Source organism: Mustela putorius, unplaced genomic scaffold, assembly GCF_011764305.1.
Source record: "Mustela putorius furo isolate JIRA1106 unplaced genomic scaffold, ASM1176430v1.1 tig00003834_pilon_pilon_pilon, whole genome shotgun sequence".
In the NCBI taxonomy this organism is placed as follows: domain Eukaryota; kingdom Metazoa; phylum Chordata; class Mammalia; order Carnivora; family Mustelidae; genus Mustela; species Mustela putorius.
The window spans coordinates 53,458,127-53,477,614 of record NW_025421987.1 but is presented as its reverse complement, the minus strand read 5'-3'; the positions used below and the strand labels follow the sequence as shown (position 1 = coordinate 53,477,614).

The 19,488-nt window shown below is 43.8% G+C and overlaps 1 protein-coding gene across 4 annotated transcripts in view; it reads right to left on the bottom strand.

Moving 5' to 3' along the window:
- The window catches only part of GYG1 (glycogenin 1), a 33,844-nt gene extending 14,633 nt beyond the window's left edge, over positions 1 to 19,211 (bottom strand). Inside the window, exons 1-5 of one of the 4 annotated variants that reach the window (XM_004755487.3) lie at positions 19,061 to 19,211; positions 16,583 to 16,718; positions 14,559 to 14,733; positions 14,104 to 14,266; positions 2,378 to 2,504 (exon numbers count right to left, since the gene is read on the bottom strand). In XM_004755487.3, coding sequence (XP_004755544.1) covers positions 2,378 to 2,504; positions 14,104 to 14,266; positions 14,559 to 14,733; positions 16,583 to 16,718; positions 19,061 to 19,067 — 608 coding nt within the window. In that variant the 5' untranslated portion in view covers positions 19,068 to 19,211. Of the gene's footprint in view, positions 1 to 2,377; positions 2,505 to 14,103; positions 14,267 to 14,558; positions 14,734 to 16,582; positions 16,719 to 17,530; positions 18,494 to 19,060 lie in introns of those variants that run through there. The other 3 variants (XM_045088497.1, XM_045088495.1, XM_045088496.1) reach the window with 3 other exon arrangements.
- Positions 19,212 to 19,488: the final 277 nt, after the last annotated feature.

Below are 19,488 nucleotides of genomic sequence, written 5' to 3'. Positions count from 1 at the left end.
ACAGAGCTTCTGTAGGGCCATGGGGCCAGCTGAGGGCAGCTCATGGAGGGAGCTGCTCCCAGCCTCCGAGTGCATCATATACCTTGCATTATGGCAGTAAACCAAGGAGATTTCCAAAATTAGCACTAATTTGTGAGCCAGGAAAAAGAAACATCCTAATCATTTTGGTCATTTAGACCCCACATTGTTTTTCCAGGAAATTCATTTAGAGGATATAAAAACTGGGTTCCTGAGAAAGGGAACCTGGTTGTTGCAAGTAAGTCTATCCCCACTTCCCATGATAAACCTTCACTCTGCTCTACGGGCTTCTTGTTCTTGTCAAAACAAAATAAAAGCAAGCCGTGTCTGTGCAAACCAGGCAACTGAAAGGTGCAGTGTGTTCAATTTTGGTGTTGGGGTAAAAATCAGATGGAGTCCAAATGACCTGCAGGGGAGATAGTTGCTAGGCACTGGGGGCCACATTACATGAAAGAAAAACACAAATCTCTGAACACTAGGGTTAACTCTGGGAACTGAGACCAAATGGAAGGAGATGAGATTCATGTCTCCCCAACATTTTCCCCCCAGGACATGTGCTCACTGGGCAGCATTAAGTGGAACGGTGGGTGGAACTGCTCACACTACTAATGATCCTTTCCTCTTCACCCACTCATCTTTTTGCTTGCTCAACGGAGTCTAGTCAATTACATTAACCAACCGCCTTATTAACACAAATTCAGTTCTACAGGATGGAGCTATCATGGTCTGTGGGAGCACCATTCAAAGCTGCAGCATTAGTTATGAGGCAATAAGAATGAAAAGAATCAGGCCCTATTTCCAGGTCAAGACAGGCTGGTACTTGACAAGGCCAAGGACGGAGAGACCAAAAAAAAAAAAAAAAAAAAAATGTTTTCCCAAATCCACCCCTTGATAGTGAATCCTGTTCTATTTGTGTTCCTCAGATGACAGTTGGTATATTTGATAGTTTCCCTGCTTCATTCTAGAGAGGGAAGACAATCAAGAGGCTGTAATATGTTGGAGACATATGCCAGAGAACAGTTAGGGAGGAAAGAACACAAGATACTTATAATCCTTATCTGGGGGAACGCTGACAGAGTTTGACCAGAAAAGAACAGAAAAGGAAACACTTCTGCCACAAGAAGCCAGATGCACTCATTATTGTGGTGGGAGACGTAAAGAGAGGAGTCTGGATAACGAAATATGAGGAGAGAAAGGCCCTTTGTTTTCCACTGGCTCAGGAATGCCGGTGCGGGACAGAAACTGTAGAGCTGAGCCCAACTCAACGAAGAGTTTTGCTGCTCACGGCTGTGTCTCAGGATCAACCTGACAGCTTGGCCGCCACTCAAGAAACCTGAATCATCATCTTCATGCAACACAAATGAGTCAGAGGCTAAAGAACAGGGCCTGGGCCCTGTTCGGTGAGACCAGCCCTACAACTAGGCTGTATTAACTGCTGAATTAGAACCAACTGGCGTGGGGGTCGGGGGGCGGGGGGACACAAACAATACTGCCAAAACCAAGATGTCCACTGAGATCTTTATGCCTGTCTGAACTCGCACTGTCCTCAGGACAACTCTGTGAGGTAGGTCTGATTTTCCTTGTCATTTTGCATACGGATAAACTGAGGCACAGGGCTAAACCACTGAGTAGGTAAGTGGCAGAGTGAGAACACACCCTGCCTTTCTGGCTTCACAGATTATGCCTACTGCTAGACCACATCGCTAACTAAAAGGACTAATCATGTGACTGTTCACTGAGTGCCCTCTTCTACCCACCTCATAGGATTACCTCCCTTAACGATCACGACTAGCTTTGGAAGACACTGAGGCAGAGAAGTCTGGTAACAAGTCTAACTCCTCCTGAGACAGAAGTTCAGGAACCAGTCACCAACCAGGAAAAAGCTGCTCCAGAATATGAATGAGGGAGCTTGGCTCCACAGCCCGGCCCTGGACAAGGACCGCACACTGTGGCCGGCATCTTGCTTCATCCCCCACAGTCACCACAGAGAAAGCTGTTAATGTCCTCATTTTAAAGGTACAGGAACTGAAGCTCAGCAGCCACTATGATGCAGAGGCTGGGTTTGTGCCCGCTATGGATTCATGACCATGACAGAGGGACAATTGAACAGAGGGTGTGGCACCCCAAGAACAAACGGGAACTTTTCCCTGTAGGTGGTTAAGTGCCCTCAGGGTTACTCCGAACAAAGTAACTGGTAATATCAAGGCCCTTCCCCACCATAGCCATGTTTCTCATATGAGAAAGACTTCCCTCCAAATTTCCACCTGCTACTGCCTTCAGAATGACAATGAGGGACACCCCCCAAACCCATTCCCCTGCCCTGACCACCCCCAACAGCAGTTAAACCATTTGCACTTACGCTTTAAATGCTGGGAGGTAGGAGTATATAGAAATGCTGCTTAGGTTATAAATAAATGGCAGGTGTTTTCTGATATCTGTTGTTGCCCAGCTGTTAAAAAATGTGTTCAGTAAACCCTGGTCCCCACCTGAAAGAAAAAGAAATGAATTACTGTTATAAACTTCAGAGACAGGTCAATAATTTTATAGGAACACATAGCTGGATCTTTAAAAATAGGTATGGATTCCATGTTTAAAATAAGAAACTCTGTGTTAAACCTACTAAAGCCATTTTCCGGAGTTAATTCACGAATTCAACAAGTATTTACTGAGCAGCTGCTATGTGCCGAACATGGAACCAAGCACTGGAGAGTCAACAGGGAACAGAGAAATGGCCATCGTCTTCATGAGGGGCAGGGCAGGAGGAGGAAGGATACACTGGTACCAGCAAACTAGAAGTCAATAAGCATCACCACAGAGGAGAAGGAGAGTGGCGAAGTGCTGGGTGCTGTGAGGCATGTGGAAGTGGCTCAAGAGCACGTGACGTGTCAGGAAGACATCCATGAGGAGGCTGACAAATACAGGGGTAGAAGAGGAGGCGGCCAGATGGTGTTTCAGGCAGAACAAACAGCATGTACCGAAGATGTGAGGTGGGCGGAACATGAGGCTGTGGAAAGACTGGAAGCTGGCCTGTGTGCCTGGATTGCAGCAGGGGAAAGGGTGGGTCTCAGAGATGTGGGAAGGGACCAGATCACACAGGGCTCAGACTACATGGATTTTATCCCCAGTTAAGGATTTTAGACTTTAAGAGGCTATGGGGGCGGGGGTGGTAAAAAGCAAAAGAGAGCAAACTGGGTTAATCGAATGGTCTTTCAGAGCCCCAGCTGTTGGCTCATCGACAGAGGCCCAGAAAGACACATCATCCTGGTACATTCTCCTACCACTGACCAAGCCTCTGGACAGGTCCAGGTCAGTCATTACTGGGCCCAAGGTCAGCCACGACTATATAGTATAGCATCTGCTTAGCCCTTGGGGGTTCCTGATCTTTATGCCTTCCTTGCAAAGTGATAACCATGGCCATTCATTCAAAAGAAACTAAAAGTGTCTAACCTAAATCATAAACACACAAGTAACCAAACAAGTTAATGTGCCAACTCAAAACATATTCTGCCCCATAACTCATGTCCTTTCTGGGTTAGGCTCATGAGATTTTGGAAAACATGCACATACAGCAAAACAGCAGCTTGGGGGGTGGTGGTGGTGGTGGTGGTGGTGGTGGTGGTGGTGGTGTGGTGTGTTTGTGTACATGTGTGTGGGTAAGTAAGCGCAGTCTACGGCAGATGGCAGGCAGGGAGAATCCTGTTCTTCCCAAGTACAAGGCTGCCATACTGAGTGATTGCCTCCCTCCTTAGTCTGTTTTGCCCCAGGACCCAGTTTTCTTCTTAAATATACAACAGGCCCAACTGCCTCTCATTATTATTTGGTTTTCACTGGTTTTGAGAGAGACTTTAAAAATCTGGAGATTACACTTAATATTTGGAACTAAGTAGTAAGATCAAAACATTCGGTCTGAAGTCCAAGCGTACCTTATCTGTCCTCTGTGTATCTCACCATTTCTTATTACCCTCAGTTGACTCTATGGATCAAAGGCCTTCATTGAACTAATGTCTGTGGAGCAACTTCTCTGTACTGGGTGCTTAGATGGGTCCTCATTCTTCAAGGGACAAACAGCTCAACAGAGAAATTGGGATTTTACCCTCATGAATTCTGAAGGATGGTAAAGATGGGGGTAGGATGTACTTCACCAGTTACATGAACAAAAACTGAGTTTAGCTATACTGACAACATTTTGAAACACAAAATATTAAAGCCAAAACACCATAACATTCATCAGTGGCTTACTTTGGATTCTACAAAGACACCCCAGATGTGGGCATAAACACTGGAGTTTGAGGTACAGAGGCCTGAAGTCTTACTAATTTCCTTTTGCATGTAATCATCAAAATAAAAGTTGAGGAAATGTGTGTAGAAGCTCTATTCATAACAACACAAAACTGGAAGTAGTCCAAATGTCACAGGTGTAGGAATGTGGTGTCTCCATACAATGAAGCATTACTCAACAATATAAAGGAAAGAACTATGCATACCCACAGCAACTTGGAGGGATCTCAAGAGAATTATGCTGCATGAAAAAAAAACGTGTTCTACTGTGCCAGTTATAGAGCATCCTTTACACTATGAAATTATAAACAGAGTTTATAATTGTGGTTGTCAGGGGTCAAAGAGGGGGAGAGAGTGGAGGAGAAGCGGCCATGGCTCCATGAGAAGCAGGAGGGGTCCCGGTGATAGAACTGTTCTGTCTTGACTGTGGTTGTGGTCACACCAAACTACACATGTAATAAAACTGCATAGAAAACCCATACACATACACAAACACACAACACGCCAAACTCTTGAAACTACTGAAATCTGAATAAAGCTTAGGGGTCGTATCAATGTCAATTTACTTTTTGTGGAATTGAGATGTTATCATGGGGAAACTGGGTGAAGGATACATGGGAACTTTATTTATTATTTCTTACAACTGTATGTGTACCTACTATTCTGAAAATTATTTTTTTATAAGTCTGAGGATTAATGTGCTTAAAATACAAAATATGATGAAGAACTGTTAGCTATTAGATTCTGAATTCTGCAAGGACAGAGACTATGGCTTTTTGCTTTTTACTGTAATTCTACCACATAGCAGAATGCCTTACACATATACAACCTATTTGTGGGACGAATGCAAGAAACTTGATGTTCTCGAATAGCAGAGAAGTTGAAAAACTTGACTATTCCACCCAAGAGGAATGGTTAGTACATTATGCTACATACACTGGTGGGAATATTATTTGGTCACTAAAATTAAGGGCTATAATGACCATCAGTCCACCGAGCAATATAAAGATACACAGTGACAGACATCGTTATCATAACTAAAAACATAAACATTCAGACTGGAAAAAAATAAGTGAAACAATAGTCATTGTATAAGGGGACTGGTGTTATAGATATGCTCTCCCTGATTTTTCCTTAGTAAGGCCGTATTTTTGTTATTTTAAAATAATAGATGAGGGACAAGAACAAGATTGTGCCAAGACCTTTTGTAAATATTCTTTACCTGTTAATTTATCTTCATTACAAAATAAACTGTAAAAAAGTATATGTGTAGTTTATAAAACATTAATTATAAAACTCTATCCAATACCCAATTTAAGAACTCAAATGCTACCAGTCCTATTTAAACTCTGTGCGGGCTACCTAATCCAATCCCACTGCCCATCCCCCAGAACTACTAATGAAAAGTTTTGTTTAATGGTCATGATTTCTTGGTTTTACCACATGCATATGTATCCCCAGACAACATCGGTAGTTTCACTTGTTTCTGAACTTCGGAAAATCAGGCATCATGCTATATATATTTTTCTACTATTTTTTTTTTAGTTCTACATTAGAAGACTTTTTTAAAATTAAGCATTTCTACTGAAAAGTACTACTGACTACATGTAGGACAATGAAGAAATCTAATTCCGTAAAGGTCAGAATAGCAGTTGTAAAGCAGAACTTCCCAATCGGACAGGATGATCCTGGGAAACAGAAGTCAGCCCTGTTGATCCCTCAAAGCCCCTGGCCAGCTGCCCCTGGCCACTGAAGGCAGTTTCTGCTTACCCTCAGGTACCTTACAAACCTCATCGGTCCCTCAGCCGTGTGCCACAGCAGGGCGGAGCAGCACCGGTGGGACAGGAAACCAGCAAGAGGTGGAACACGCAGGGAAGACGTGTGAGTCAGTCATATGCATTCAACTGGCAAATCCTTACGTAGTCAACAAGAACCTTGCCTCTAGAGGGGACAGCACAGAGCATACAACTTTCACGGCCTCCGACCTCATTATGTGACTACAGAGGGTCGAATTCCAGCCCAAAATTGTGGATTAAAAATAGAATTAAACATCACCTAAAAGTCTGTAGCTTTTTACATGATTTTTAAGTTTAGCATTTCAAAGATCTTTTTTCAAATGCACAATTCCACATTTCAAGGTCAGGCAAATGTTTTAACTGCATCAGAAAAATCTATGTAGCATCATCAATACTGTGTTTTGAGAAATCCCTGAAGTAGAGCACAATTCAAAGCAGAATGCAAATCTCAGCATGTCCACACTACAAAAGATATAGGGATGCTATGAAGACTACTGCATTTTCACCACAAAATCCCCAGGACTTTCTAGTCCAGTACATTCAATCAGACTTCTGGAGGCAGCTTTATTTATTCTGACACGTTAAGACACTTTTAATCTCCATCATCTCTGAACTGACAAACACGATTAGGAGACATCACCAGCAGTTATGATGCACAGGCCAGGGCGTGGCAACACAGGTGAGAGACAGAAGGAAATGGGACAAGTGACACATGGCACTTGTTTCGCAAACAAAAGCAAATATCAGATTCTGCCTCATCCTTCCACCTGGCTGCCCAAGTACGGTAATGACCTTGCAACCACTCCGTATTTTCCAGGTCTTTTGAGCAGGGTCATGAACCGGTAACCACAGACACATCACAGCATTTGTCAGAAGCTCAATCTTGTAAGGCAGAAATGGAGTTGAGTAACGTCTTTAAATCTGTGCATTTGTTTTTGTGCCCCTCCACAGTTTGTTGGCACTTGGCCTTCCTCCTCTGGATAGCAGGAAGGGTGGGTCAATTCTGGTTTAAACATGAACCCTAGCAGCTCAGCCACAGGAACGCTCCCTCTAAAACCATCCTAGGCAAAGCGGTCCAGTTTTCAGCACCATGGGCATCACCGGGGAGCTTGACAGAAAGGCAGAATGTTAAGCCCCAACCCAGACCTACAGAATCAGAATCCATGTTTTAACCTCTAGGTGATTTCTTTGCATATTAAAATATGTGAAGCACTGGTTTAGAGTCTTCTAGGGAATTACTTTTTTTTTTTTTAAATTGGAGAATGCAATTTGCACAGTCATTTCTATAGAAAATGTCTGAAGTAACATAAATTAGGTATAGGCATTTTGGCTAGGATGATTAGTAAGGTAGGTTTAGCTCTCAAATGGTTCTCAATCTAATGAAAGGGCAGAGGACCAAGTATTAAGCAAAGAATTTAAAGTAAAATATGCTTAATACTTTACAGTGATACAGGCAAGCACTGAAATGAAAATGTGACTCGCTGTGTTAAAACTGACATCCACTATACATTGGTATCAGCACTTCTGCCTATAGCAAAAATGCCAAGGATTATAGTCTATGAATGGCCCAGATCTTGGGGATATTTCTATGAGGTTTACCAAGGATCACTGAATGAATCCCAGGTGGCTGGTGGAAATCTAAGCACTTGGAGCTTGGGTCTCACTATTACTGCATATCACCCACCACCCCTCTAGTCAGGCTCCCAGCTCAGTGGGGAGCCTGCTTTTCCCTCCCCTACCTTCATGCCCCCACAGTCATGCACACCCCTCACATGTACTCTCTAATAAATAATTTTTTTAAGATTTTATTTATTTGACACAGAGAGAGCTCACAAGTAGGCATAGAGGCAGGTGGGGGTAGGGGGTTAGATAGTGTATAAAAGCAAGAGAAAATTTATTCTTGGCCTAATTTCACTTCTTCAATTTAAGGCAGTTCTTCCTAGTCTAGATTGTCTTAGCACTCTGAATTTATCAGAATCACAATTACATTATTAGTTATGTAATAACTTAATTACATTATTAGTTGTGTAAAAAGTTTAATAATTAGTTCTTACATTTCTGTAAGGTCTCATAAGCTTTATAGAGGCAGAGATAAAACTCAGAATTATTTACCAGTCTATCACTGGTCATTAAACTTACCATCTTGCCCAGATTAGTACTTAACATTATGTAAATGCTAAGAGGATGAAAGAAAAGTAGAAAGTAGTATTTCCAAGAATACTTCCAGACTCAGAAAACAATGCAAGACCCTTAACTGTGCAGCTGATTTGGAAAGGCAAAGTACTTCTAGATACTGTGGTTCTACTCTCTAGAGAGAGTAGACTTGAGCCTCCACTGCCTTATCTGTAGGATGAGGAATGTTATCAGCTATTTTCGACTCAGGGAAATGAATTTTAAGTAATTAATCTGTAATAAGGGCCATGTCCTAGAGATTTTCCTCCAACCTGTATTGCTATCAGGATTCATGGTCATGAATGCTGCAGAAGGAACTAATGGGGAGGGAAGGGGGAAAACCACACACACAACCCAGACGCAGAGTCAAGGAACACTGTCTGGTTCCGCCCAGGCTCTGCCACCAGCTAAGGAACTGGGCCAGGCTGCCGTTCTGAACGGGACTCCAGGGTCTCCTAGTACTAGAGTAGTGATACAGCAGGCCCTCCAGAACGGTCTGCCGCATGAACACATGAGTGCGTGAACAAGTGAGGCGTGGTGGGAGAGAGTGGAGGAGGAGGGCCAGTTTAAGAGCCTGTACACACGTAATAGGTGAGTCTTTTCCCCTTTCTCCATTTCTCACGGGGTTCATGAGCTCTGCTGGTTACAAGGCTAGAGACAAACAGATGGCTAAGTTAAAGAAATACTCATGGGTATAAGGAGGTAAAAATAGCTCTTGAGAAAAAACCTGGGTGCTCATTTGTCTTGCTGTTACATGTTGTGACTTCTACTTTTCATTTTTACTTATTCGAGATGCTTACTACTCAAGCTATCAGTGAAATGACATAAATGCAAGAGAGCAGTTGTCAAAGCAGCTGCTGAAGTACTCTCCAGGCCACCAGCAGCCTCATGTAGGGGCAGCTGAGGCAAGCCTACCACGGGCGGCGGGCAAGGGAGAAGCCACCCAGTCAGCCAACCCAGGGAGGCACACTGGGATTTCTGAGCTGATTTGGGTTGGATAAGACAAGTGGTATCGAGAAATACCTCTCACCTTCATTCCTTTTTGGGGCAGGTCTAGTTTGAAGCCTAAGTAACTACAAAGATTAAAGGAGATAGCAGTAGGGTCAGTTTTACACTTGATAAGAATTTACCACCAATCTTTTCTGTTAAAAATTTAAAAAACTTCTACTCTCCTGGTTTACTATATCTGCAAGCACAGAAAAAAACATCTTACAGTTTAAGGGTCTAAATGGCCACTTAGAATACGGAACATGTAGGTATAAGGACCTCACAGCAGGTCTTGGATTCTGCCTAAAGTAAAATCATACCTAATATTCAATCACCAATTTACTATCTCCTCTTCTTTCTGAAAATCCAACTATTGACCAAAATTTCTTTACTCCAATAATAGCTTAGTGTTTTTAAGTTACAGTGTAAGTCCCCAATTTAAAAACAACAACAACAAAACACTCCAGCGACACCTGGGTTGTTCAGTAGGTTAAGTGTCTGCCTTCAGTTAAGCGTCTGCCTTCGGCTCAGGTCATGATCCCAGGTCCTGGGATTCACCCCCATGTAGGGCTCCCTGCTCAACCGGGAGCCTGCTTCTCCCTTTGCCTGCTGCTCCCCTTGCTTGTGCTCTCTCTCAGACAAATAAAAGCTTAAAACAAAACAAACAAAAAAACAACAAAAAAAAACCCTCCAAATTGGAAAATATACATTCCTCTTTTTGCCCTAGGTTTTTGAAACTAACACATACAGATAAAATTTAACATACAGCAATTCTCAAGCACTAAACTTTTCAACTGTACAAGCACCCCTAATTTAGGATATTTTAGAGTAGCAGGGGAAAAGAAAGTAAACCTCAACTTGCACTCAGATGAATTTCCTAAAGGGCCAAGTGCATCATCCTTGTTGTACATGAGTATGTAGAGACAAAACTGATGATCAGTATCTCATACGCCCTCGCTTCCTTTTACTGCTAACAAACCCCAAATTAACCTGATCTTGTCACATTCTATAAAATGTTTGTGTGCAGATATTTCACAACAGCTATTGTTCAACTTCCAGGAAACATGTAACTCCAGTTATGAAATAAGTGCCAAGACAGTCTGCAAACACAAATAACAGTATAGGAACTTAGACACTTCACAGAAAATTAGAATTCAGCCGTGAATGAGGTGCATGGTCTCTAGCTCTCAATTCTAGTACTCCATATATTTGGAAGGAAAGGAAAAGTCAAGGTATCTAGCAGGACTGGCCATGGTACTGTTATTCTTTTGGCCAGAGGCATGGGGAGGGGTAGCCATTAGAGGGCTGATGATTAGAAGCATTCCAGCCACATTCCTCTGCAGCAGAAGGGCTGTAAACGCAGCTGCAAACACTCAGCCAGAGCAGCCTGCCTGGCTTGTCAGTGGACACCCGGCCCCATAGTTTTTGTTGAACGTATGCAAGAGATTAAGAAGGACTTGGGAGATATTCAAACTGAGCTACAATCATCTACAAATGGGTTTCCTTTAATACCAATCTAAAAATACTGGAACCTAAGCCCTCTGTTCAGTAAAACTGGGTGATGAGGGGGATGGCAAGTATCTGCAGATATTAGAAAATGTAAAACACCTGAAAACGTTCCTATCTCAGTGCCTGTGACAGGACATCTAAACAAAACCGTGCACTGCTGAAAACTCAAAGTAAAGCAAGGTTACTACTGCCGTTAGAAAAAAAAAAAAAAAAGATGTAGGGGCACCTGGATGGCTTAGATGGTTAAGCATCTGCCTTCTGCTCAGGTCATGATCTCCAGGTCTTAGGATCAAACCCCACAGTGGGCTCCCAGCTCAGCAGGGAGTCTGCTTCTCCCTCTGCCTCTGTCTCTCCCCCAGCTTGTGCTCTGTCTCTGTCGCTCTCTCTCTCAAATGAGTAAAAAAAAAAAAATTTAAAAAAAAAAAAAAAAGGAAAAAAGATGTAGCTCATGATGAAATGTTAAGTGTCAGTCCAGTAAGTCTTTATGTCACACAGGTATTAATTCAATAGGATAGTAAACTCCTCTAGAGTGAAACAGCTCCCTCAGTATGTTGTGAGCTTTTTCTGGTAAGCAAAGTTTATCAACAGGGGGCCTGGGCAGGTTAAAGACTCTGCTTTCGGCTCAGGTCATGATCCTAGGGTCCTGAGATAGAGCTCTGCATTGGGCTCTCTGCTCAGTGGGGAGCCTGCTTCCTCCTCTCTCTGCCTGCCTCTCTGCCTACTTGTGCTCTCTGTCAAAAAAATAAAATCTTAAAAAACAACAACAACAAAGTTAAAGCTTATCAACACAAAGGGAAAACTACCTTTCACTTAAAAGCTGCTAATCTATTCTTTTGCTGAATTTAAATAGCATATTGAGAATAACTGTAAGTTCAATCTGCATAACTGAAATTTTCAACTCCTTCAATTAAGCATTTCTATTAACCAAAAGAATTCAATGCTTCACCACCAACAAGTCAGCTAAATGGAGCACCTTATAGAAAGACCAGCTCCTGGAAACCCTGCTGCTGAATAATGAAATGTGCTACCAGGCACAGAGAGAATCGCTCAGTGGTTTCAGATTCTGGCCCAAAAAAGCAGAAAGTGCTTTCTAGTTGAGCACTTTCCACACATCCTGGGCTTCTTAACAATGAATTCATCAACTCCTCCAGTCCCTCTTTATTCTCAAACAAGATTGATCCAGAGGGGTCTCTACCAGTTAATCAATTAGTTTTATATTCTAAAATTATAACCTGGGTAATTTGCCATGGCATACTACTGTTTAGTATCCAAACTCTTAACAACAAAACCAAGTACTCTTGTAGATTAGAAACTGGACTATGCTATTACAGTCATTTCGATTTCAGGTTGCTGGGTCTATTTTCTAATGTGAATTATTTACTGGAGTGGACCATTTATGCTGAGTTTCTGGCAGATTACACTACTTCCTTCAAATTTGATCAGAGGAGGTGAAGAAAGCTCTATTTTGACAGGAAGGTTAAGACAAACTATGGACTTCTGCTAAAAATACTCTCACCTTCCTTTTATGCAAAGGTCATGGTTTTAGTATAAGCAGTAGAAATAAAGAGTAAGTGTTTTGAACTCATGTACTAATACCTCTTTCATTTCTTCTATGGACCTAAAAAAAATAAGTCAGTGAAGTGAAGTTGCATTTGGTCCTGACCGCAGTAGAACACTCAACACAGTTTCCTATTTAAGGGTGCTTAAAGTTAAGACTACTTTGTATCAGGTGTCGTCATTCATTATGATGTATACACTCCTGCTCATGTAGAGCATATAAGGTCTTGGCACAGAGCAAAGTTTCTCAGCCTTGGCCTTACTGACAACTAGGGCCTGATAATCCTTCACTGTGTGGGTTGTCCACATTCACTGTAGGACTCTCAGCAGCAACCCAAGCCTCTACTTACTAGGGCCAGCAGCACCCTTCAGTTGTGACAACCATATAGGTCTGTCCCCTAGGAAGCCAAATCAACCCCACTGTGAGGGCTCCTGGCATAGAGTTTAAACTAGCCAAATAGTCACATGAGATGAAGACTTGAATTTTCTTAATCTTCTTCATGACATTTCAATAGTTGTATATCCCAAATCCTTAGTTAAGTGATCAAACAATTTATTTCCTGTGAATAGCAACAACAAATCCAATTTCAGTTTTATATATAGCTGAAAATGTTTTAACTTCAGCAATTTGACAAACTTTTAATCTTTTATTTTAAAATGTTTAAATTTGAGATTAAGCCTTTTAACTTTATAACTAGTTAATGGAAATGAATCTTCATATCTTTACTGAGGGCCAAACCTTTTGTCAACTGAGGAAAGCTATTTCTGCTACTTTCAAAAGATCTACTCTCTGCAATCTCAGATCTGCTCTTGGGGGAATGGGGCAGAGAGAGAAAAAGAACCTCCTGGTGCCCAAAATCTGCTTCAGAGCTCAGGGATCTTTGCCACAATGTCAAGTATCTGATAGTAAGTCCCTTCTTAGAGCAGATCCTTCTTCTCTAATGTAACTGGCATTCTTCTTTATTCAAAAGATTTATTAACATTAATTTTAAAAAATGCTGCTTTTGCACATTAACTAGTTCTGTCTTGGGATAGTTTGTTGTTAAAAAAAAAAAAAAAAAAAAAAAAAAAAGATTATTTATTATTTCAGAGACTGGCCTGAAATGGAAACATACCTAATTCATTTGTTCAAATTTCTCCAAAGGCTGTGGCACCCTAAATCCACGAATAGTCAGAACCTTTCTCTATATACATGTAAATAGATAGGATTCTGTGTTATGGAAAATGGATGCTGACTTTGCCAATGTTCTACTCTTTGACTTTCCAAATACCACTCGTATGTGCAGCCTTACAGGGAATGACAATTTGGAGAGCGAGATTAATCAGTTAATTTTCTATCTTTTTTCCCAATGCTTCCCAAGAGAATGAGAGCCAAGTTATCAGGTTTATTCCTCCAATTTCTATGAAAACAATGACTGGTCCTCCTGTTAGCTCCTTTAGTTAAGTTTACTTAGATTTAAAGACAGTGGTTAAAGTTCTTGATTTAATAGTCTTTTGAATTCTTGAACAATCATGGTTCATTTATCACTCTAAAACAGAAGGAAGCCAGTTAAAGTCAGGTGTATAAAAATGTCTCTTAGCTCAATCTTATACACTTAAAGAAAAATGCATATGTACACATAGACACACAACAGTCTTTCCAACAAGAGCACAAATGAAAATGTTTTCTCCACCTCATGCACTGCTGTCTTCCAGGCACAAGGAATGAAAGCAACTAGATCCTGGAGAAGAGCAGCCTCTAGAAGCTACTACCATTTCATCAAATATAAAGATAACAGATACCTACCATCAAAACTGCCTTGCTCAGAAGCAAGGTGCAACAGCTGATTGTATGTTTCAACTGAAGGCTGATAAACAAAGACTCCAGAGTTGAAGCAATCAGGCCACCCTGGGTCTGGTGCCGCCGACAATTCTTCTCGCTCAAAAAGATCATCGATATTTGCTAGGACCTAATTCAAAGGGGGGAGGGAGTTGGGAGGGAAAGGATTACAGAAATGTTCTGCCCCAGCATACTCTTAAGTTCTCCCTAAGTTATCCAACACAAAAGATGCAATCTGCTGCTGATCTTAACCATTCAGATGACAGCTGTCAGGTAGCCTGGGCTCAGTCTCCTCCATCACCTGATACTTTCAATGAGTGGTTTTATCTGAACTTCACCAGCACGTCTTGAGAGCATTCCTCAAATGCCTAACTGGTCTCAGTTACTATATACATCTTTCCAGTCACCAAAGCCACACTCACCAGAGTATCTGCATCCATGAACACGCATTTTGAATACTGCGTAAGTGACCAGCAATGGAGTTTCGTTAATGTGACACCCAACTCAGGCCTCTTCATTAAGGTTAGATGTGCAGAATCGCCACTGTCCAAGACATCTACGGTGATGACTTCATCGAAGACTGTCTCTAAAACTTTTCTGCCAAAATCAAATCCAGAAAACAGCGCTTAGTGTCTTTTCAGATAAGTAACAAGTAACCCATCTAATGTAAAATTGTGTTCTTATTAGTCTACCACATCAACTAGTAGAGCAATCTGTTACTTTGATATAGTACAATCTCTTAAATAGGTGGTCTTAATTTACTTCAGGCCAAACTGTATCAATTTGCATGGGCAGCTAACTTCACTAATAAAAATTGCTTTGGTGAGGATAAAGTACTTGTCTTATACATTATTATAGCAGCACTTTTCTATTGTTTATTGTATCACTGAATACCAGGCAAATTACAGAAACCACCTCTCAAAATTTGACTCCCTTTCAAAAGAGCACATCTTTACAACAACCTATGTATTTAACAATGGTATTTCATTAATTACTTCTGCCGATTACTGCATGTTTTACAAATGCTAAGTGCATATAATACCTGCAATAAAGCCTATAAATAACCATTTTTGCTGAAGCAGTTGACAGCGAGTCATGTGTCCCAAAGGACATTAAAGGACTTGGTTATTCAGCTGCCAGTTATTAGAATCAAATATAACCAACACTTACAGTATGCTTAGCACTTTTGGCATAATGAGAGAATCACTTTGGTTTGTGAGGTGCAACACTTCTCCAGGCCCCAAATTAACTCAAGATTTATTTTAGAAAGCAATCTTGAGGTGGGTTAAGTGGAGGTATACTTAGATAGAACACTAAGCTCAGAGCAGGGGAACACATACCATAAAGCCCCATCATCACTACACATTTATAACAATATGAAACATGCAGAACAAAACTGGTATTGTATTCTGTGTCCACACTGTAGAAAAAGATGTTCCAATTCACACAGTAAACATCAGCTTTTTGAAAATAAATGGTCAGTGGAGCCATTTAGTACAGTAGAGGAGGAATGGGAGACTACATGTGTCTTCTTGCACACAGCCTCACTAAACAGACTACAAATTAAGATGTACACTTTAGGAAACAGTCTTTTGTGCATTTTCCTAAATTACCCTTTTTGAATAAGGTTATTAGTGTGAGAAGTATCTCCCAATATACAGCAGCCTTTTCAGAGGTCCTTGGCATGTGCTTTCATTTCTTGTGAGAAAAAAAAGTCACAAAAAGGGCATTTTCAATTTCTAAGAGGCATAGGAAAACAAAAATAAACACCTACAGAGCTGCTAGTGTGCCCAGATATTTCTGTAGTATTAGGATCTAGGTAGTTCAATCAAATATTTCAAAGTTTAATACCAACAAATCAAAGTGAACTAACCCAACCAACCAGCAGTTTGTGCCCCCCCCCATCGCCACTCCCCCCCCCACCCCCAGGGTGCTTTCTTCAGACAATCCCTAGTTCAGAAAATCCTGGAAAATATTCTAGTCTATTAAATGATAAATACAGTTCTTTAGATTACAAATGAGAGTGGGGAAAACTGCTACTTACTTTCGGTCATCTGAGGTTTCCCTGGTTAGAAACAGGAAACAAAGTAGCCCCTCTGCATTTGGGAAAGAAATGCAAGTGGAGTGTGAGGACATAAAAGGAATGCCTGGACTAAAACATTCACTCAGGTCATCCTAGAGGCCTTGCTTACAGGAGGGTCCTTCTCACAGCTGGAACCAGTAAAAGCATGGATCAGAACCACACCTTCCAGAAGGGAGCTCAGCTGGAATAGTTCCCAAGAGCTAGGAAGAGGTTTCAGCTCCAGAAATCCATCACTCAGCAATTCTGATCTTTCTCCACCTAGTGCTCAAGCCCTGTAAATGGTATGGCCTCAATGCCCAGTGATGCCAGTAATGGGATAAAGACTTCAGAGCTCCACGGACAGACCGGCAGGAAGGTCCTCACCTCATGGAATCGGAGACCTGAGGAGTGGCAAGCACGGCCAGCTTCCTGGTGGTCCTGTGCTGCTTCAGAGACGAGCCCAGGACTAAGGCTCCTTTGGCGTAGGCATCGTTTGTGGTCAGTGTCACAAAGGCCTGATCTTAATACAAAGAGAAAGAAAACAACAACAACAACACACTCATTATTAATAATATCCTACCTGGAAAAAGCTACCCCAGGACCCTTTTCAACCACTAACTTGGCAAAATCAACTCCTCTGAGATCAACTTTCTCTATTAATAAAGGAGCAGCTTCTTTGGGAGTAAGGAAAGAACCCAAGTGCCCACTTTAAGAATGATTCAAGACCATTCTTTAGCATCTTTGGCAATCTCCAACAGGCTGATTAGCTTTAAAAATTAAACCCAATTTAGAGTCTGAACACACAAAATTCTCAGACTAAATAGTAGCTTAACATCAGAAAGTAAACCTCAGGAAATTAACAGGTGACAACGCCATCAAGAAGCACATTTTCTGTTTCCTACAAGTACTTTCAGCCAAGCACAAATGCAACTAATGACCTCAATTGACAGCATCTGAAAGCAGAGGCCATATTCTTCATTCTGATGCTTAGGCTTCTGCCAAGCCTCAGGCTTTATATATTGTTTCCTCAACCTGAAGCAAAGGCACCCACACCACCCACCACATCTCAAGTCACTCTGAGTGTCTGCTCAAATATCACCTTGATAGACAGGCCTTCCCTCTTTAGTGCTTCTATCTAACCAGCAGCCAATCCATGTTAGCCGGCTTTAGGAACCACCTCAAAACCACTAACAAACTTGCTTTTCTTTTTTTTTTTTTCTTTAGGAAAACCAAGCAGCAACCCCTAACCTGTATCCTGCCCCCCCAACACACACACACACACACACACACAATCTCGAAGTTGCCAGAAGGGAAGGCAAATACAAGGATTACCCCTCCCTCCAGTTCTCCGGTTCCCTGGAATGAATCTGAGGTCCACTCTATCTGCGGGGATTCTAGCAAGGCAGTGGGCATCCAAATGTACAGGATACTTAGGATCAAACAGTGGCAGGGGTCACTTGGGGGCACTGTTGCCCAACCCAGGAGTTGGGACATTTTGTCATGAAGTCACGCTCTGTCTCATTTTCCCTTTGCCTGTTTTCCAATCTGGAGGCTGGATGGCGGCAGAGTGAATTCCGTGGAGAAGCCAAAGAAAGTTGTAGGCTGTCAGGGGGCTACAGCAGGAGCCAGCGAGCCAGCCACACACCAAAGAGTATCTTCACATCCCACGGGACACTCTTCCTGAACAGGATAGTAATTAAGCTGTAGAGAGACTGGTGTCCCCCACTCCTCAAGGGGCACCGGCTTCCCACCTAGGAAAGCTCAGAACAGTAACCTGTCCTTTGACGTGCCCATCAATCTCTGCCTTGACTTGTTCCTTCAACCCATGATGAGATGGCAACATTTCAGACAGTCTGCCCCAGGAGTATGTAATCTGGGGGATGAGGATTAATGTTTTAACTCAAAAGCAGTCCAGATTGGGGGAACCTGGATTCAAGTTTAATAAGGTAAAGAGGACTCAAGGGCTTCAGGAAGCAAGGATGTGGATACTGTCCAAGATGAAGTAGGGACAGGACAGATGCTTAGGAACATAAACTGGAACACCTAGCAAACATTACACAGGAACAGGAGAGACAGGGACAGCTGGGTAAAAAAGAACACCTTCGGCTACATCTGCAATCTTTCGGCACTTCAGCCGCTCTCGTAACCGCGCTATTAGCTTCAGCAACATCGGAAAACCAACCAATTATCTCCGAGCTCCCCCTACTCCCGGCAGAGTCAACCCCTGCAACAAGTGAGCCGGCACACGCCCACCGCCTGCGGCCCGCTCCCCTGGGGCGCTCGCCCAGCTCTAGCTTTCCGCAACCCCGCCCCAAAGGCCTAAAAATAGGCTCGGCGTGGCGGCCAGCGCCCCGGCGGCCGGGAGAGGAGCGGGGCCGGGCCCGGGCCGCCGCCGGCCGGGCCTCGAAGCCGGCCCTTCCCAGTGTTCCTGCTTGCGGGAGGCGGGGGCGGCCAACAAGCGACCCCGCCGCGCCCCAGGGCGCGGGACTGGCGCCCCCAGGAACCGGCTCCCCACCCCCACCCGGCCCCGCCGCAGCTGCTCCGCCCGCCCTTCACGGTAAGAGCAGGAGGAAGGGCACGGAGACGGAAGCAGGAACGGGGGCTTCGGCAGGGGGCCCCGGCGACGCCAGGCTGCCACCCCCACGACAGCGTCCCGGGCTCCGCGCCGCAGCTCCGGCGCCGGGGGGCGGCGGGGCAGCAGCTGACGCAGGAAGCGGCACGCCCGACTGCAGCCAGCCTGCAACTTTGCGGCGGTTCTCGTCCTGCCAGGAACTCCCCCGGGGCTGCGGGGCGGGGAGGCGGCTGGCGGCCACAGCGCGGGGCGAGGAGCTGGAGTCCGGTGGGGGGCGGCGCGGCGCGTACCTGTCATGGTGCTGCCGAGGGGGGCGGGCGGCCGCCGCAGCCGCAGGTTGCTGGCTAGGAGAAGCCGGGTGCCGGGAGGGAGCGCGGCCAGCGAGGAGGCGCGGCGGGAGCCGAGCGTGGGCCCGGAGCGCTCTTATAGCAGCCGTCACGTGGCCGCGCACGCTCCCGGCGCCTGCCGGCATCCTCCCCGCTGAGCCGCCGGCGGGGGCCGCCGACCCCCGTCCGCTCCCAGCCCCTCCACCCCCGGCGCTGGGCTCCCGGCCAGCTTCCGAGGGGCACCTGCCCGGGACCTCGCGCCTCTGCATCCCCGCCTCAAGCGGGGATTTGGAACGGAACTTTGGGGCAGAGCGTGGCATCAGCAGGACAAACTCCCGAAGAAGCCAAGGGTTAGAGAACTCTAAAAAATAAAAATCTCAGGTCACTCGACT